Source organism: Lytechinus variegatus, chromosome 12 (genome assembly GCF_018143015.1).
Source record: "Lytechinus variegatus isolate NC3 chromosome 12, Lvar_3.0, whole genome shotgun sequence".
Classification (NCBI taxonomy): Eukaryota; Metazoa; Echinodermata; class Echinoidea; order Temnopleuroida; family Toxopneustidae; genus Lytechinus; species Lytechinus variegatus.
In genome coordinates, this window is record NC_054751.1 from 33,101,559 (window position 1) to 33,123,720 (window position 22,162).

General features: G+C 33.4%; 1 protein-coding gene across 1 annotated transcript; it reads left to right on the forward strand.

Moving 5' to 3' along the window:
• Positions 1 to 228: 228 nt before the first annotated feature.
• LOC121425119 (vesicle transport protein SEC20-like) lies at positions 229 to 12,117 on the forward strand. Its single transcript, XM_041621104.1, has 6 exons — positions 229 to 328; positions 5,587 to 5,679; positions 7,156 to 7,247; positions 7,569 to 7,676; positions 10,665 to 10,780; positions 11,644 to 12,117. Exons 1-6 carry the CDS (start codon positions 248 to 250, stop codon positions 11,829 to 11,831), a joined length of 678 nt encoding a protein of 225 aa, XP_041477038.1. The 5' UTR covers positions 229 to 247; the 3' UTR covers positions 11,832 to 12,117.
• Positions 12,118 to 22,162: the final 10,045 nt, after the last annotated feature.

The following is a 22,162-nucleotide window of genomic DNA, read 5'->3' on the forward strand; positions in this document are numbered from 1 at the left end:
CCGACGTGTGAACATCATACGTGTACTTTACAAAAAATTTGGCAATCAATGCCAATATAATTTTTATTTACTGATTGTTACATATTTTAATTCCATTATAGAATATAAAAAAATATAATCATGCAAATTTTGTAAATTTTGATGCTAAATGAGTGTTATTAATTTCAAAGGGGATTTTTATTTCTTATTTCATTTTCAGATCTTACGATTTTAATGCTGCCAATTTGTATTGACAAAATTTGTTAAGATGGCTTTAGACGCTGTGAGAATTAGAACTTGTGTTCAAGAAATCGTCAAACATGACTTACAGATCAATTCATATGCTCAGGTAAGTTCACGTACTACAATTAATCGTTGATTTCTACGATTATTTGATGAGAATTATATTTTATCCCTAATTTTCTACATCGTACAATAAGTTTATAATATTGCTATGCGATTCTATTGCTAGGGCCTACTTAACCCGGCCCAGGGAGCTCCCGCCCGCACGCGCGCCCGCACAGCGGGCGGGAGCTCCCTGGGAATAGGGCCTAGGACCCTACTGTCTTTTTAAACAGTCCCACATACCTTCCTATTAAACCCAGGGAACTCCCGCCCGCGTAGCGGGCGGGAGCCCAGGTGCGGTATTCTGAAAACGTTCTTATATTAATTTTGTTCTTATCTACGTCATGATCTCAAATTGGTATTCTGAAAACGTTCTTATCTTTTTCTTATCTTTTGGTCTTATCTTTTTCTTATCTTGCTTTCCATCCTATGCTGAGCGCGTAAATTTACCACTCGCGCATATAATACAAAAGTGCGCTAAAAAGATAAGAACAAAATCAAGATAAGTGAGTATTCTGAAAACGTTCTTATCTTTTTTCTTTCTTATCTTTCACGGTATTTAAGATAATATTTAAGTTAGCTAGAGGCTTATCACATCTCACGACGTCCGCGTTCTTTCTCGCTTAAAATCGATGGCCACTAATATGTAACCACAAGTATTACTCCCACCATTTCTTTAATTATTTCATTCACCCTTTATTTTGCCCGTCTCTTTTTTTCTATCCCTTTTTTCTTTTTTTCTTCCTTTCTATCTGTCTGTCTTTCTTCCTTTCTATCTGCATGTCTTTCTTCTTTTCTTTCATTCTTCATTTATATCTTTTCTTTTGTTCTGTTTAAATCTTTTAATTTCTTTTTTTTTTCTTTTGCTTTGTTTCATTTATACTTCATTTTTCTTCCATTTTTATTTTCCCTTTTCGTTTTATCCCTTTCTTGTTTCTTTATACCTACTGAGTCTTTATTTCTGATTTTTCCCTCTTTTCTCTTCCTTTCTTTCTTCCTTCACTTTTTGTCATCTTTTTATTTTTCTTCCTTATTTTTTCGTCCATTCTTTCGTTTTTGTATATGCTTTTCCTTTTTGTTTCTTTCTTCCTTCACTTTTGTGTAATCTTTTTATTTTTCTTCCTTATTTTTTCTTCCATTCTTTCGTTTTTATATATGCTTTTCCTTTTTTAAATCATTCATTTTATTTTTCCCCCTTTTGCTTCCTTCCCTTTAATAATTCTTAATTTTTCTTTCTTAATTTATTTTATTTCTGCTTTCTTAAATTTTTGTGTCTTTTTTACTTTCTTTTTTTTTCTTTATTTCGTCGCTCATTCTTTTTTCGTTCGTTCTTTATTTACTCTTTTTCTTTACTTTGTTTCTTCTCTCTGCCTTTCTTCTCTTAACTCTTTATTTTCCCTTTTCGCTTTTTTTTCTCTTTCTTTCTTTCTTTGAATTTACCTTTCTTTCCTTTATCTTTTTGTAGTCTTCATGTTTGCGTTAATTTTCCTTTCATTTTTTTTCTCTCTATTTTACTTCTTTGTTTCATTTTCCCTTTTTTCTCTTCCTTCACTTTTTACATTTTTATTCCCTTTTTCTCCTTTTTTTTCTTTTTTTCTTTCTAACTTTCTTTTATCCGTTTTTTAGACTTTTTTCTTTTTCGGTTCCTTGTTACTTTTTTTTATCTTTTTAGTTTGACCTTTTTCTTTTTTTATGTGTGTTCCTTATAGTTTCTTTCTTTTCTTTCTTTTTTCATTTTTGTTCCTTCACTTTGTCATTGATAATTGTTGTATTTCTTTCTTCCTTTTCCTTCTTTTATTCATTCTATTTTTCTTTCTTTTTTATTTTTAAGTCCTTTTCGCTTGCTTTCTTTCGTTTACTCTTTTTTCCATTATTCTCTGCTTTGTTCCTTTCATCTTTTTTTCTGCTTCATTCTGACCCTTTTCTGTCTTCTTACTTTAATACCTACTTACTTTCTTTCTTCATATTTTATTCTTTATTCGTACCTGCTTTATTTACTTTTTTCTTTCTTTATTTTGTGCACGTGGACGTCTCAAAATAATAAAATCAGTCATTGCGTATAAAATGCCTATTTCGCGCAATGCGCCAGAAACAGTGTACGCGCAGCGCCCATGATATTCTCTTCACATAAGGAACGCTTCTATTGGTTAAACTGCCAATATAAAACGCATTTTGATTGGTAAAATCTTAAAAATGGGCGTGTTGGAGATAAGAAGGGGGCAGTCCTTACAGAGATAAGAACGCGTTAAGAAGATTTTCAGAATACCGATTTGCAATGATTTTAGCGTCTTCTTATCTCAGTGAGATAAGATAAAAGATAAGAACAAAGATAAGAACGTTTTCAGAATACCACCCCAGGACCTTACGTGTAATTGACCATACTCACCTGACTAGCGTGAAGTATGGTCAAAATAATTCTCCGAATAAATAGTTAAAACAGAAATCAAGCACTTACCACGATTATAATTTATGATATATGGATGAAGGTCTATTCGTATTAAACGAGTGGCAGTTTCCTGACATCTGGGCACAAACTGGAACCTCAAAAAAACGAAAAGTTCTCTCCTAGAGTCCTACCCCTGTCTCGATCGGCCATTTTTGTTATGAATCGTAACGAAATGGCCGATCGAGACTGGGGTAGAAGGAGAGAACTTTTCTTCGTTTTTTTTTTGAGGTTCCAGTACGTTTGTGCCCAGATAGTAGTTTTTGATAAGCTTTAATGTAGAGGTGATTGCATTGTTCTGGCCAATCATTCGATTTTGCCAAATTATTTCTGAAAGGTGAGCTTCGAAATTTCCGAGTGATTCCGAGTTATTCGTCTAAAGTGTGACTTTGCGTGTTTCCAGGCCAGGCACCCTCTATTCTATTGGTATTCACACTTATTATTTCTCCAGTGACTACATTTCTGTATTCTTTTTTGAATGAGTATTTGGGGCAAACTGTGAAGTGTTCGTATCCTATGCTGTTCAGATTTGCGTAGGCCGACCATCCGTCACTGAAAATTCTTGCCCCCTTTTCAACATGTCTCTCAATTAATGTGATCAAGGTTTTCTTGTCTCTATGATCCACAGGATATAGAACGATGTTATTGGTTGACCTTTCAACTATTCCAAATATCCATCTGGCCGAGGTTAGGGTTTCCTTTGTGATACTTGCATCGTCTTCCAAACAAACTCTCGTCAATTTCGACATCCCCTGAAAACTTGTAGCTGTTCCGGCTATTCTTATAATAGAGATCAAACATGAACTGGCAGATCTTGTATATACTTCGCCCAATTGACAGGAGTGTGGCTATAAAACATACCAGACATAATAGATGCAGTTCGCAAACTTAAAGTGCCCAAAACCAAATAAATACCAATATGTCCCGGACATCAAACCTGGTGTTCTCGAAGAATGAGAATCTTGTTGAGGTGTAGCTTCGATCATGTGAATTATCCTTACTTCCTCTGCACCTCCACACATAAAAACGGTGGCTTTCCTTGGTTATCATTTTGCAATCTTCATTGCAAACCTCGCACTTCATTGATCTTACAATAAACCCATGTTCCATCATCCATTCGGCCAAATTATCCTCTCTTTTGTCCCCAAATAATCCGAAGAAATTCCATGGATTCTGAAAATACGATGTGGTTGCAGTTTTTGGATCCTCCCATTTCCCCTGGAACGCCATGGTGGACTACCGTAGAATGATTCAAATAGTGGAACCGATCAAACAAAAATTCTGATATGTTTTTCTCTACGCAAAACGAATATATTCTATTGGCTTATAAAAGCGCATATTACTTACCTCTAATAACATATCCATGGCGCACCCCATATGAGATGTGACAAATGCGCAAACAGGTGCATCTAGATGAGCGCGCATCCTTGCCTCCTCGTCTATCCTCTTATATTACTTGTACTTGATGCCCCCAAATATTCCAGTTATTCAGCACATTTATTCAGAAGTTTACATTCCACTAACCCCATTTTCCCCCTCTTTTTCTATTTTCTAGCCGGGCAAGCCTTCATAACAGCGTCGATTCAAATTAACCTTGATAGCTAGAGAATAATCTCTCTATTATTACTTGTACTTGATGCCCCCGAAAATTTCAACAAAATTAACCTTGTAGCAAAAATTAACCTTGTTGGCAAAATTAACCTTGAGAGCTATAGCTCGTCTCTCTTATATTACTTGCACTTGATGCCCCCAATTACTTTATTTGTTGCGCGATCAACCGAATCACGCACGGATGGATATCAACTCGCCGATGATAAACAAGGTTGGGTCGAGGATTCACGAATCAAGGTAAAAAAGTTGATGTCCCCTGGGGCATCAAGTACAATTATGCCGAAAAAACAGTGTCTAACTTCGGCTGTCGCTCAAATTCACTTCCCAGTTTTATCACGTTTATCCGAACGTAATAATACCGGTACATAAACATATGGCCATTGAGTCCTTGTACAGATAGAGTTAGAACTTCGGTCTCTGTATTTGGTGAGTGGAGCCAATAGAGCATAGCGGAACAACCAACATTAACAGAGACCAAAGCTCTTGATCTATGACTAAAGTATGAGACTCCATGATGATGTGTTTTAATATTTTGACACATACTTCTTTATCATCATGATCATGGAGCCTTGAACCGTCTAAGCCTAAGTTGAGGACTCCATGATGATGTTTTTATTATATTTTTGACATATACTTCATCATGGAGCCTTCTATATATATGCATAAGCAAGACCTCCACACCCGGATGGATTTCCCTAGGAAATCCATACTTACAGGGTGAAATCGGCTTATAAGTGAATTTTATTGATATTTGAACCTTCAAACACCTAATGCGTATGAAGGTTCCAAACATTGGTTAAAAAAAGGTGAAAATTTCAAGGTTTCTTATCAGACCGATCTCGTGTAGATCCCTCGATCATATCGCAATATGCGTGCTGTAGCCTTGGCGAAATACATGCTAGCAGGTGTGAAACTGCTTTAGCGCTGAACTCTGTACAGTTCAAGTGGAATTCATACTGGGTCTATACTCTTGCCTTGAATAATTTTAAATGTTTTTGGATCATTTTCTACTCTATTCCTCAGAAACAGAATCAGACATCCTTAAAAAATCGATAGACCAAATTCAACCCTGCCGGGCTTAACCTTACCTTACACTGAACCTAACATAAATTCCTATTGCAACTCTAACCCAGACAAAATTAAGCACTGAGCAATTTTCGCAGGAGCAAATGTTGTGTCACCATTATAATTATTTTTTTTTATTTCAGGAGCTGAGGAGTAATTGCAAGACCATGGAGATTCTAGACAATATCAATGTGAGAATCAAAGCAGAGACTGCCATATGTAAACAAAGAATAGAGGTAAGATTTGAGGGCAGGTTGGTATCATGAAGGAAACAAATTTAAGAAGTTAAAGGTCAAGTCTACCTCAGAAAATTGTTGATTTAAATCAATAGAGAAAAATCAGACAAGCACAATGCTGAAAATTTCATCAAAATCGGATGTAAAATAAGAAAGTTATGACATTTCAAAGTTTCGCTTATTTTCAACAAAATAGTTATATGAACGAGCCAGTTACATCTAAATGAGAGAGTTGATGACGTCACTCACTATTTCTTTTGTTTTTTATTGTTTGAATTATACAATATTTCAATTTTTAGGAATTTGATAAATTCCACATGTTCAGGGAGGAATGAAACTTCATTTCACATGACAATGACGAGAAAATGAAAATATTTCATGTAATAAAATACAAAAGAAATAGTGAGTGAGTGATGTCATCAAGTCTCTCATTTGGATGTAACTGGCTCGTTCATACAACTATTTTGTTGAAAATAAGCGAAATTTTAAAATGCCATAACTTTCTTATTTTACATCCGATTTTGATGAAATTTTCAGTGTTATGCTTGTTGAATTTTTCTCTTTTTATTCAAATCAAGTTTTTGTTGGGGTGGACTTGTCCTTTAAATATCTAATCAATAAATATTTTTTTGTCATATAGAACTCAAGTTGGTCATAAGTTTTCACATTATCAAGATCCCACGGTGTCTTCTGTGACTTTTGTCCTTGGACATTGTGACTCCAAACTTTAATCAGATCATTATCTCTCCTATACATGCTTGACCTAAATTTTGATGTTGATCTGTGAAACAGTTTGTTAAGAATAATGACCATGAATTTAAAATAGGACAGATAAACTGACAGATAACCCTAAAACAATTCCTATGATGGGCGAAGGCATGGAAATAAAACAAGCCTAGCAATGAAAATTCAAGTCAAATTTAATTTGAAATATGAAAGTTATGGCATTTGAATTTTTTTTTCCAATTCACAACACAGCTATATGCACAACACTGCTCATATGCACACCAGACCAGAGTAGCAATCACACGCTCAATTTTTCCTTGTATTTTTACTGGAAATATTAAATTCTTAGCTCCTGTAATGGAAATTATAGTTTCACTCTACCCTGAAAATATAGGAAAATCTGCATTTATTTAATCAAGAATTTATTTCTCATCAAATCAACCAACTATTGAAATTATGATATTTCATGATAAAATAAAATAAATAGTGAGGATATGACCTCATTAGTTCTATCATTTTCAGACGGACTAGAATGTGCATATAATTGGGAAATTAAGTGGAAATTTGAATGTCAAAATTAATATATTTACATCTGATTTTTATTTTTTTTAGATTGTGTAATCCTTGCTTGATTTTCTGCGTTCGTTCAATTCATCTCACTTTAGTTGTGAAAGGAGAGTAATACTAATATATCTTTGACAGTATGTTTGAAAATTCATTGCATTTTGTTTGATTATATTTTAATATAAGGAGCTAGAGAAGATTGGCAAAGAGCAAGACAAAGAAACTGACAGAATAGGACTACTCAAGGAAGCAGATCATTACAGAAAACAACTCAGAAAGTAAGTTTTGAATATTACTGTATAGGCCTGTACATGCTCATAATGGATATAAGAATTACCTGTAATTCTGTATTTGTAAGTGTCTATGCCGAAGTCCAGTATTTTGGGACTAGAGAAATTTATCAGCATTTTCATAGAAATTTGATATAGGTTTGGTGGAGATATGGATTAATCTGGTCTAGAAAACTTATTTGAATTAGACAATCTTATATTTTGAAGGTCATCTTAAGCAAGTTTTTTGAATTTATTAATTAACTTTGGAAAGCATATGTGATTAAGCGAGCAGTCAATATATACTGTTTATTATCTGATTTCTGTTAGCACCCAGACTGCTATAAGGCAAGCCAACCTAAGCTGCAAGATGGAGATCGATAGAAACCAAAGAAATGATCTGATGAAAGGACAAGAAGATCCAGAAGTCAGGAAAAGGTACGGTTTCTTGTATGGGGTGATTCCATACGTGTCGTACGGGACATTTAGAGAACATTTGACAGTTTCTGACAAGAAAAAACAACAAATATTCCAGTAACTATAGGTGGTCATCAACTAATACCAGAGTGTAAGAAAAACCAAGACTTAACATGACTTGAATTCACATCCTGTATAATACAGATTAAAAATAGTACGGACGCAGAAAAAGTGGCTTTTTTAGAAACCTGAAGTTTGTACTCAAAAGTCTGTGAGTTGGGCAGATAAATTTCATAGAAACTGAACTCAAATTGACACTCAATTACCCAAGAACAAACACATTTATAAAAGAAAGCAAAATAAACATTCATGAATAAATAAAGCAAATTATAATATTCAAGAACATTGTGGCGTACGGGACATTCAAAATGTGTCGTACGGGACATCTCTAAATTGAAGCCAAACTTTCTTACTTTATGTCACTTTGACTTCTTCAATCACATTATTTGGTTGATGATAATGATAATCCCATCAAACTAAGATATTCATTAGGTTAGAAACCGCTATTAGGTGAATATTTCTGTCAATATATCATAAACAAAATAATGTGTCGTACGGGACAATTGTGTGTCGTACAGGACACTTCTGTGTCGTACGGGACACATGTGTGTCGTACGGGACACTTGTGTGTTGTACAGGCACTTGCGTGTTGTACTGGGCAGCCTGAATAAATAAACATGAACTTTTTATCAATCAGAAGGAGCATTACCCCTAAATTCTTGCTTATTTATGAATAATCTTTTAATAAGCAGTCATTCAGGACAATACAATTAAGTAACCTCAATATATACAATTGGGAGCAATATGTTATAATTTTTTTCATGATGGGAAATGTACAAGTGTTCACAGCATTTTTACGAGCTGAAAAACTTCAGGTTTCGTGTGAAGTTATATTTTAGGGAACTAATTGATGATTTCCAAACACTATTTAAACAATAAATGAATGAAACTTTGTATAAATTATGGGGCTAAAATGATGATGTTATGATTTTTTATATAAAATGTATATCTTCATGATATATGTCACAACTGTCACTTTTTTTGCTTTTTTTTGGTCACAATTTTTTTTCTAAAGAAATGCGATTCTACTTTTTCAAACCCATCTGCATTTCATGAAACCATATGGTTTGTCTTATTTTCCAGATTTTTTTACAACTTGAAAAAAGTAAGGAGTTTCAATACTGTATATAAAAAATAGTGATCATCAAGGGAAGTCCAAATAGATGATCATGATGATTGATATGTATTTTTTTTTACATCTTATAATAATTCCACGTTAGCATGCAAGAGGGAGTCATCTTCCCGGCTAGGTTGAAATAATTATAAAAGTTTTCTTTTCTTGCTCAATGAAAATAAATTAACCTGCTCTGATCAGTGAAAATCACCAATTTAGCTGAAGGGATTCACAAAAGTATAAGCCTACATGAAATCAATTAAAATGTTTAGAATCACCTATTTCATGTTCTGTGGAGATAAACAAAGTACTTTTTCAGTTCACTTAATGTTAAATCAATTAAATGAATTTAAATATGCCTACTATTTATGGTTTCTGAATCCAAATCCTGCAATTAAATGCATTATTATATTGTGTGTCGTACGGGACATTTTTTAATAGGACAATAATTGAAAAATGAAGGGCAGTAATTAGATCCTTATGGGATAAATCGATCACCCATGGGTCAAACAAAGAGAAACTCATTTTATGAAATTGCATCATCAAAAATAAAATTGTAGGAAAAACTTTTGCATTGTCATGTGTTGTACGGGACATTACCAAAAATAGGTTCGGAAAAATCAAGGCTGCCCCTATTATGGATCATGAAAATGTTGTAGATATTATTTGGAACCATCAATGATATATTATTCTATTGACCTGCAATATTTTCAATCTTCTCTTGCTTTGCAAATAATTGTTTCAGGTGGAATTTGTACTTGACTATTCAATGAGCAAAATTATTGAAAATTTAAAATTCCATTGTTCTCCCCCCAAAAAACTATATTTGTCTTCACTTTTCATTAAAACTCATAATTTTCATAAAATTTAGGTATCATAGTAAAATATTACACTACTTATGACTTATTGAAAGCATGTTGAAATTTATGATATTTTTGAAGTTCTAGTGTGGAATCGCCCTATGACTTTTCAAACAATTTGATTGAGGAAGAGTAAGAATGGTATATTTTACCAGGACTTAGCTATGTTTCAAAAGAAAAGCCGATGAAAGATATCATATACCTGTTTATCAAACAGCAAGTGATAGCTTGTCTCAGTCTCACCATCCGATTTTAAGAGGTGGATAACTGTAGGTTTATTGTAAGAAAACAATGTTTTTATGTCTCTATGAGAAATATTTTTGGTATAAACATCAACGCTTCCTGGAGGAAACACACGCTCAAGTCGATACTTGCTTTACTGCTAGCATGTAAATAAACTGCATGCTTGTATCTTAATCTTGCTCATTCAAGTTAATTGTGGTTACATCACATAGGAATTTCACTGTCACTGCATGTGAAAGAAACAAATGGGGGAATTTGGAACAAAAAATTTGAGGGCCAATGCACCCTTACTTTGGGTGTTCCCAAAATAATTGAGAGTGCCTCGATGAGCTGAAGTGATTAAGCAAAATACAAAAGCTCTATCACTGCAAGTGATGGCAACTACACTTCAACACTTTATCACAATCGTAACTAAGCTATTCGTAACACAATAGTTAGAATGTAGTATATAATGTACAAACAATATATGCTACTAACTGCACTTAATAGGGAGAAATTAATGTTTCTTCTGCCTAAAATAGTACAGTGCATTGCACTTTCCTTGAGTTCACAGTGCAAGGTCTCTTTCCAGCCAAGATAATGCAGTTGGGTTGCAGTTGCATTGCAGGTGCCTTTTACCTATAAAAGACAGATAATTAACTATATATACATCTTCTGCTTTTATCTATGTAGGAAAAATAAGGAAGACCTAGCTAAAACAGCAAGTAGTATTACAGAAAGTCTTCAGAGCCTTAATCGTATGATGGCAGACAATGTAGAGAGGAGTAACCTAACAAACCAAACATTAGGTCAGTATAATCATCCCTCTTGAATTTTTCAGAGATACCGTATTTAATTTTGCGCTAGACTGGTTTAATACCATGTTTAAAATTGAATGGACATTTCTTTCCAGGGGATCTACTTCTGGGGCCTGTTGCATAAAACTTTTTACCTGAGAAAACTCTGGTAAAAACTGAAAACTAAGGTTAGTCTAATTTCTGCCATTGATTTTAACACAGGGCAAAAACTCTGGTAAAAACAACCAGAGTTTTCTTAGGTAAAAAGTTATATGCAACAGGCCCCTGTTGATATTTTATTAGTATTTCATTAACCCACTTATGGCTGAATTCTGAAATTCCCATAGACTTTGTACTAGGACCACCTTATTTCAGTAGGCAATGACTTATTTCTGGATTAACTAAACAATACCCAGTCTGCATGCACATCTGGATGTTTCATTTGTAATGTTACTCTGAAAAATCTATTTTAAATTGCAAAATAAATAAAGTGGAATATTGTTGGTATCCTGGGCAAATTCCTTCAATCTCTGTGGAACCATCATTTCCTAAAGAATGTATGCCAGAAAGAAAAAAAATTCAGAGACAGATATTACAATCATTAAAAATTATTAATATCACATTTGACACTCATGTGGTGAGAATAAATTCTATTTTTTAATTTGAGACCAAGTACTCCGCAGATAATCCATGATTGGTAGATTACAAACAATAATAAACAATAGGCTCATCTAATGGTGCATCAGTTAAAAAAAAATAAGAATAGGAACAACATTCTGGAGTAAATTCATACTTATATTAAGACATCACTAGTTTACGTATCTTTTAATGCTTTAATAGGTCTCTACTTTCCTCCTTTGCCTTTTTATCAACAGTGACATCATCAAATAGAATCCAGGAAACAAATGAAGAATTCAAAGGAATGGCAGGAGTCATTCAGACCAGCCGAAATCTCCTCACCAAATACGGACGTCGCGAAATGACGGACAAGTTGCTCATATTCCTTGCCCTAGCCCTCTTTCTTGCCACAGTGATATACATTCTAAAGAAAAGGATATTCTGATTGTCAGCCAGACATTTGACAGACTCAAAAGACAATGAAACATTGTGAAAAGCTCTGAAGGTTGATTCGGATTGGAAGAAAGGAGCTGCATTTAATTTATTGACCACAAGAACTATTTCTCCCCTGTGCTGAGACTGTGAGAATAAGAATGATATCATTCAGTAATCAGTGAATTAACCCATTGCTCTATTCATTTTGCGAGAAGAAAGGGAACACATTGGCCATCAGAACCATTTCATCTCTATGTTTAGCCTGAAGGAATAAGACAATTCATTCTTCCGGGGGAGGGGGGCTTAATGAGCATTCTCTCCATGAAATTCACCACTATTTTCAGTGCCAACTTTGTATATTTTTTTTCTGATGAAAAGTGTTACATCTACATTGGATGATGTTACGAGAATGTGTTAATTATGATTATGTGAGTTTGGGGTCATAAGGTAGGAATCAAAGGGTACAAAGGTCACTATTTACCTGAAATTATTTTTATTCTTGTGAATCTTAAAGAATCGTTAAAGGGACCAACTTTTAACTGAACTCATTTACGCATATGACTGTGATCTTATTACATTTAGGGGTCACAAGGTGAAATGTCAGAGGTCTTTCCTGAAATGTCTCATTCTTGTGATAATTGAACCCATTTAAGGGATCAACTTTAGACTTGACTGAGGATGATCTCATTAAGTTGGGATTTACAATTTCCTTGGTCACAGATGTCATTACATACATCTAATTATCTTGTTCTTGCAATCTATAAAGTTGATCGTATTAAAAAATGGCTCATGTGGGCATATGGGAGTATTAAGGCGACCGCACACCTTACAATTGGTCTGTGACCCGATTTCAGAATAAAATGCAGTAGAATTTGATGCTAATATTGAGACTTGGAATATCCTGCCGCGTAATGTTCTAAATCATTGTACGAATACCTATGTTCAAATCTGTGACTATGCTATCATCCTTCTTAGAATAAAAGCACATTTAATATCTAGTCGTAATGACGTCATAGCAGTTGTACAATTGGCCAAGATTTGAAACTAATTTGGCCTTTAATCCAAAATATAGGCTTGCAATCTTTCAAAATGGTTATATTAGTATTCTTTTGATTAATTTTAACCTCAAATAAAATGATATGTTCCATTCACATTTTCAGAAAATGAGCAAAATGCTATTTGTTCCAAAATTGGATCGGGAACAGACATAAGGTGTGCGGAGGCCTTTAGTGATCTGATTAGACTTTGTTTTATACATTGTTTTGTGGCTGTTTATTGTGCTCATGCTTGAATATGCAGAAAAACTATTTCCCACTACAGATATGAATAATCTGTGGTAATTGATTTGTGTGTCAAATGAGCTGAATAGCTGATGAATTGAAATTGCACTGTTTAGAATTTGCACTACAATCAGCTATCTGTAGGTACACCAAAAATTTATACCAGGGACTTTTTTTCATAAAATTTGTTATCATAACAACATTTTTGCAAAAAAAGGTTTCAAGCTACTGAAATCATTCAATTTGGTTGGCTGATAGTGAACTTGTTATGGATATTGTGCATTTGTTATTATGTAAGTCTTTATGAAATGGGAGCCAGAGTTTAAATTGAATGCCAAGTTCAGAATACAGGCCCTTATTTGAAATCACTGTTGATGAATAAGTCAGGGCCTCGTCTTACAAAGATTTACGATTGATCCAATCAATTGTAGCTATGGAAATCCATCAGTATCATAACTTTTTCTACAGGAAATTTGCAAAATGTCCTTTGTAAACAAAGGGGAACACACCAAATTGTCAAGAAATCAATAAATGTATGGATATACATTCATATCTAAAATTTTTTAAACAAACATGCATTTTATATGTTGACTTTGCTGGCTTTCCATAGTTGCGATTGATCAGATCAATCGCAACTCCTTGTAAGACGGGCCCCTGGTATCTCAAAAGATGTAGTCACAGACAGTTATATGAACACAGTCAAAATGTAAATTGGAAAATGATGATTCAATCCTGTGAGTTGGTTATAGAGTACAGAGACAGGGTATTCAGCTGATTTGTTAAAAAGATTTCATATTAATTCTTGCGCACTTCAAAAAGATAATTCAAAGTACGGAAGAATTAACACCATCTGGAGATCAGTTCTAATGTATCAGTCGTGTGTCCCCCGCTTCTGATCAAGTGAGTGAATGTGGCATTTATTTTGTTATTTGATCAATGGATTTGTCATTCTAATGTTAGCACGACCACCAGAGGATGTGTGTGGAACTATGGTTGTCGAAGTGACGCCGGAATGGTACTATATTCCTGAGCGGTGCAGCCCGGAAAGGAAATGGTCATGTACAAAGTCAATGCAAATTGTGTTTTCAACCAAAAATCATAAATGTATGATTATTTTTAGTTTTGCTGGTCTAAATGTATGTATTTTATGCTTTTTATGATCTCAGAAGAGTCCCCAACAAATTTTATTGAAAAAAACAATGAAAAGCAAAAGGTAAACAAACCAAAGAAATACATGAGAAATTGCAAAAAAAAATATAATCCATAAGAAAATGATTGGATATCGCAATTTTGTTCATGTAAACTTGCTAAGAACACCACAAAGAGTTTGTATACCAAAAATTAGAACATTTGGAGCTTTATTTAGGGAGTTAGAGTGAAAAGTATGATTTCGCATACTAATTACGCATAAATTAGCATAATCACTTAATAGCAATTTGCATGAAATAAACTGCTGTACAATTTTGTAGATTATGTCCCAGACAACCCGTGTGCCAATTTTCGGCGCGATCACGCGGTCGACAGCCGAGATCTCAAGGGGGCCTGGGAGCCCCCCCGCTATATGAACTCCCAAAATACCCCAGCCTAGATAGGGTTAAGGGTACTAGGACACCATTTGGGAATCCAAAATCTCTGCTCTACTGACTGAGCTATTGCACCTCCATGTACATCATTAATAGGGATGCAATTTTAAGTACAACTTGTACTGGTACTTTGCTGCCCCTTATATATTGGACAAATACTGCATTTGTAATGGAATTCTAATGACTTTTTCACAGCCAATCCATTTTTATTCACATTGATCTTGTTCAAATCTGTGTTTTAAAATGTTTTTGTCTCACCTGCGAAGCAAAGTGAGACTATAGGCGCCGCTTTTCCGACGGCGGCGGCGGCGTCAACATCAAATCTTAACCTGAGGTTAAGTTTTTGAAATGACATCATAACTTAGAAAGTATATGGACCTAGTTAATAAAAATTGGCCATAAGGTTAATCAAGTATTACTGAACATCCTAATAGAGTTTCATGTCACATGACCAAGGTCAAAGGTCATTTAGGGTCAATGAACTTAGACCATGTTGGAGGAATCAACATCGAAATCTTAACCTGAGGTTAAGTTTTTGAAATGTCATCATAACTTAGAAAATATATGGACCTAGTTCATGAAACTTGGACATAAGGTTAATCAAGTATCACTGAACATCCTGCATGAGTTTCACGTCACATGACCAAGGTCAAAGGTCATTTAGGGTCAATGAACTTTGGCCGAATTGGGGATATCTGTTGAATTCCCATCATAACTTTGAAAGTTTATGGATCTGATTCATGAAACTTGGACATAATAGTAATCAAGCATCACTGAAAATTTTGTGCAAGTTTCAGGTCTCATGATTAAGGTCAAAGGTCATTTAGGGTCAATGAACTTTGGCCGAATCGGGGGTATCTGTTGAATTACCATCATAACTTTGAAAGTTTATTGGTCTAGTTCATTAAACTTGGACATTAGAGTAATCAAGTATCACTGAACATCCTGTGCGCGTTTCAGGTCACATGACCAAGGTCAAAGGTCAATGAACTTTGGCCGAATTGGGTGTATCTGTTGAATTACCATCATAACTTTGAAAGTTTATGGATCTGATTCATGAAACTTGTACATAAGAGTAATCAAGTATCACTGAACATCCTGTTCGAGTTGCAGGTCACATGATCAAGGTCAAAGGTCATGTAAGGTCAATGAACTTTGGCCATGTTGGGGTTTTTTGTTGAATAACCATCATATCTCTGTAAGTTTATTGGTCTAGTTCATAAAAAGTGGACATAAGAGTAACCATGTATCACTGAACATCTTGTGCGAGTTAGAGTAGTATTCAAAGTGAGAACTGCTGCTATATTGAACCATGTGATGCAGGTGAGACGGCCAGAGGCATTCCACTTGTTTATCAATGCATTGAATTAAGTCATGAGTTAATCATAGAGATCAGGTAATGGTGTAAACATAAATAATGAGTTGTTGCAGTTGAGAATCCATCAAGTTTCCTCCAATAATGTAAAGCTTATATAGTTTGATTTCTCAATGAACAATGGGTGCGTCGTGGTCTAGTGGTTCTGACTCTTGCCTTTGAAACAGAGGGTCGTGGGTTCGAATCATAGCCATGGCGTGTTTTCCTTCAGCAAGAAATTTATCCACACTGTGTTGCACTCGACCCAGGTGAGGTGAATGGGTACCCGGCAGGAGTAATTTCTTGCATGCACTGAGCTCCAGTGATGGTAGCTCGAGATAAAGCCAGGGTAATGATAGCAGAGCTTTGTATCCTCTGGCAAAAAGCGCTATAAATCCAGCTATTATTATTAACATGAAATTGAACAATTTTACCCTTTAAATTTTCAAAATCTGTCTGATTCATACATTGGTTTCATCTTTTGATTAGGACTTATTTGGAAGGATTTCACCTTTTCAGCAAATTTTTTACTAAATGGTTTATATCACTGTTAGATGTACACAATCCCATGCTGTTGAAATAAAGTCTTACTCTGAGCTTTATTGCCAGTATATTAATACATTCCACAGGGCATACTGTAAAACAATATATACCCATGATATTGAATAGAGAATATTTTTAGGACAAAAATAAGGAAATAAATAAGTAAAAATTCTTCATGATACCTTTTTTCTTATTTTTGTTTTCCAAATAATTTGGTTGCTATAGAAACTGGGGAATAATGAACAATTGGTCTGTATTCCAGAATAATACTCTCTTTCATTACGAGAAACCCTTTACAAATGTTTTTTTTAATTTTCTAAACCTCAGAAATCATTCACTCTTATGTACTGTTTGATGCATTGATTCATGTTAATGTCCCTGTAAAATATATGATGTAAAGTGTATATCATGCAATATAATATATTTACTATTATTCAAATTCAGTATTTTGTGTTATGTCATTCTATAGCTTGAATGTGAAGTTACCTAGCCAACCTCATTAAGTTGATTTGAAGGAAAGCTGTGAAGAAAAAACAAAGAAACATGTAAATGAAAGTTTTGACTAATTTGGCTGAATTATTAATAGAAAGTGATTATAGAACTAAGCCTGTGTTACATCTGAAAATCGCCATAAATACCTTTTTACAGCACATTCACCCCCCCCCCATTGGTCAAAGAAATGTATGTCATTCCCGAAGTCGGTTTCAAATTTGTGACAACTTTCAGTTAGTATGAAGGCACAGACCCAAATTTAAATGTTGATAAAGTTTTTTTCAAACATGAATAAACATAACTTTTGATTACCCAATTTATTCAAACTTAGAGGGTTTTTTTGTATTTCCCTGCTTTAAAGCACATTCCATGTTTTTGTGAAAGCAGGAACTGTACCATTAAAGTTTTGAATAAACCAGACTCATAGGAAACCTACAATTTTGGAAAATATCATATGAAAATCCTCAAATTTCAACAGCATTATGATTTAATTGAATTTAAGTCCTCAGAAAACTACCAAGTGATATTGATACCAAAGTATGGTGCATGAAACGAACAAAACAATTATATTTGATTTGGTACTAGAAAGAAAGGAAAAAATCTTTTTTATTTCAAGCTAGATTTGAATTTCTAACTGAAACATGCAATGATGTTTGAGATGAGCACAAACTTGTAGTATTATGTGAATAACTTTAATACATGTAACATTCTTAATGAATTCCTTCTGATGAAATGGAAGTGCTATGATTATCTGGAATAAAGATAACTTATTTATAGAGATGGAAATTCTTGGTTTCAGTTGGGTAAGTGCTTTAAAGGTCAAGTCCACCCCCCAAAAATGTTGATTTGAATAAATAGAGAAAAATCAAACTAGCATAACACTGAAAATTTCATCAAAATTGGATGTAAAATTAGAAAGTTATGGTATTTTAAAGTTTCGCTTATTTTTCACAAAACAGTGATATGCACAACTCAGTGACATCCAAATGAGTCAGTCGATGATGTCCCTCTCTCATTCTCCCTTGTTTTTTATTGTTTGAATTATACAATTTTTCATTTTTTTACAGATTTGACAAAAAGGACCAAGTTGACTGAACCATATAGTATTAAACAATGCTAATTCCTTATGTTCATGGAGGAATCGTTTCACTTGACAATAAGGAGAAAATTAGAATATTTCATATTTCTCACAATAAAATACAAAAGAAATAGTGAATGGATGATGCCATCAGTCTCCTCATTTGCATACCACCCAGGATGTGCATATAACTGTTTTGTGAATTTAAGCAAAACTTTAAAATGTCATAACTTTATTATTTTACATCCAATTTTGATGAAATTTCAGTGTTATGCTTTGTTGGATTTTTCTCTTTTTAATCAAATCAAATTTTTGTTTGGGTGGACCTGTCCTTTAAAAGGCAGATACAATGCCCGCCACACACAAAAAGAAGAAGAATAATAAGAAATACCTTTTAATTGCAAAACTTCCCCAAAAATGCTTGTAAAATGTGACCAAATCCCTCCTCTTCAACCTTCTCTCTCTCTTGTTTCCTTCCTCCGCTAAGAACAGAGATCACTGATAACAGTAAAAATTACTTCAGACGCCTCAAATATTGAACTAACTTTATAATAAATTTGACCACTTCTTTTCCTTGAATGATTTGAATTAAAAAGAAAGAAAAAATATATATGGAGTTTTTGCCCACCCCCCCCCCCTTTGAAAAATATTATGTCTACACATATCTAAAACAAATCATATGCAGTTTTTTTTCATATATTTTTTCTCTCCAAAAACTCCATATGAGCATAACTGTATCATTCACCTAAAGGCATACATCTTTCCACTGTGGAAAATGATCAAAATCATTCCATTTATTGAAACAAGTTGATAAATTTCCTTTTTCTCTATCATGATATTGATGTATTCAAGAGATAAGTTCCAAATAACATAATCACAAGATTTCATAATTCACAGCTCCCTTCTTGTCTTTTAGATCTTGTTTATTCTGCTCCTCTGACATTGTCATATTTCTTTCAGGTGTTTTGTTTGTGAATGAACGAGGTTGGATTTCTCTTTAAATGCCTATGAAATTGATCATTATGGTGATATTACTGTAATGATGATGATGATTGTGATGATGATGATTAAAAGTGATGATGATGTTGATGATGATGATGGTGATGGTGGTGATGATGATGATGATGATAATGATGGTGATGATGATGATGATGATCACAAATTATACAAGAAATAACTGATAACTGTGATAACATGATAACTGTACATATGATAATAACAGAAGATATGCCAGGATCAGGAACACGGTTAGTAAACTTATACGCTATATGCACAAACAAAATATTATAAACTTTAAATTTCAACTTTTTAAAGGAAATATGGAAAGAGTTTGAGTATGACAAATCAGTTACTTGGAAAGTCCAATAAGAATGTACTTGTATGTTACATTAAATTGTAAAGATCTACATGATGAAAATATTCTAATAATTTTAATACATTATTTTGTTTGGTCTGTAGCTAACTCCCTTCAAATTGATGACAATTATCTGAATTTTCGTCTGTAAGATGTAATAACTATATGTTTTTTAAATAAAAAAAAAGAAAATATTAGCAATTGTTAAAGGCATGAATTCATCTAGTCATTTTGGCATTGATTAAATCAGTCCTACTCTTGTGAACAAAAGAATATATGGTATTGTCAGGCTTTTACGCTTTATTTTCAATTTATCTCTCACTACTGGAATAGTTATAGAAATTGAAAATAGCCAAAGTTACACCAGTATACAAAAAAGGAGTTCATGACATATCAAACTATATCTGTTCTTCCTATTTTTCTCTAAAATATTACAAAGATTAGTCTGTAGTAGACTGGAGTTCAGGAATTTTTACTAACAAATAAAATATTAAATGAATATCAATTAGGCTTTAAAAAACTATTGAAATGGCAGTAATTAATTTACATGATTACATTATTAATTCTTTTAAAACTAAATATCATACTATTGGTGTCTTAATTCCTTGATCTCAAAGCAATTGATTCAATGGATCATTCAATTCTGTTACAAGAATTAAACTCTTATGGTATTACAAATCTACCTTATTCTTGATTTAAAAGTGATTTACAAGATTGCACTCAAGTTACTATTTCATATATTGATGTCATTTACCCTTCAATATTTCACTTATTCAGAATTCCTCAAGGATAATCCTTGGTCCAATGATTTTTCTTTTGTTTGATGATTATAGTTTTACATGGAGATGGTTAAATGAATTAAATCAAGATATCATAATGATAGTGATGTCTGTTAATATTCATTTTCGATAAAAAATGTATATACTTTTTTTTTTGGGGGGGTGTAATATATTTTTACTCGTTATATAATTGTTTAATGGTGGCATACTATTTTGAATATACAAAACACATTATTTTAGGTTTTTATGAAAAATAAAGAAATATAGAGATGTCAAATTTTAATAATATTTTTAGTAATAATTTTTTTTAAAGGTTTGAGCATGGGGGGATGAAAGAAGTGAGAGAAAGGAGAGAGAGAGAGAGAGGTAAGAGGTCCATCGAGAAAGTTGAAAGAGAGAGAGAGAGGTGCAGAGGGAGGAAATTTGGAATAGACCCTCAACTTCAAGTAGTATCATTATTTTGATTGGCCGATATATAGATTAGCATTTACAAGCTTATAGCGTGTATACCTCACACAAAAAGTAATTTGACGTCTTCCTTTTGTTTATATGATTGGCTTTAAAACTGAAATCATTAATACATTAATTAATGCCTATGTATATTTTACATCTGGTAAGTTTTCTGTACATTTCTTTCATTTGTTTGATTCATTTTCTTTTTAAGGTATTTGAGATGTTTTCAAATGCCTGTATATAGGCACTTCTTGGTGCTGAATTAATCTAAATTTTGATGCAAATCATTTTGATGTTTTTCAACTTGATCAGCCATAGGGAAAAAAAACATATTATATGCCCAGATTTATATCACTTTAATAGATTTAAACAGGGAATATTAAAGGACAAGTCCATCCCAACAAAAACTTGATTTTAATAAAAAATTCAACAAGCATAACACTGAAAATTTCAGGAAAATCGGATGTAAAATAAGAAAGATATGGCATTTTGAAGTTTTGCTTAATTTCACAAAACAGTATGCACATCTCGGTCGGTATGCAAATGAGGAACTAATGACATCACTCAGTCACTATTTCTTTTGTATTTTATTATATGAAATATGAAATATTTTTATTTTCTTGTCATTGTCATGTGAAATGAAGTTTCATTCCTCCCTGAACACATGGAATTCCATTATTTTAACATTTTGTGCTTCAGGCAAAGAGGTCCGAATCGTCAAATTCGTAAAAATTGAAATATTGTATAATTCAAACAATAAAAAACAAAAGAAATAGTGAGTGAGTGACATCAACTCTCTCATTTGGATGTAACTGGCTCGTTCATATACCTTTTTTTGTTAAAAATAAGCGAAACTTTGAAATGTCATAACTTTCTTATTTTACATCCGATTTTGATGAAATTTTCAGCATTGTGCTTGTCTGATTTTACTCTATTGATTCAAATCAATATTTTTCTGAGGTGGACTTGACCTTTAAGCATCCAACATATATGCCTCTATATATATATTTTTAAAATGCCTTATGTGCCATTGCCTTCAAGTCCTTAGGCTGTCATACTTTTGTACTTGGGGGGCAGAACATTTTATCATTTTTTTCACATATGTGAAAAAAAATGTTCTGCCCCCCCCAAAAAAAAAAAAATGTATACCGGGACTTGCAAGCAATTAATGGCACATATGTTAGGAGACCCACTACATAGCTTTTACTGAGGTCTTTTGCGCTTTTCTGCTTATTAGTCTGCTGCTCTAAAATTCACCGTAATATGAATTTCATGCTATATTGCCGCCATTTTAGTGAGAAATTAAAATGGCAATGCATGCAAGATCAACACCCAAGCTATTTTCAGGCCCATTGTCTGATATGCATATAGGTGGGCCTATAATGAAAGAAAAAGGCAATTTTATTCTCATTTTAGTTGGAAATG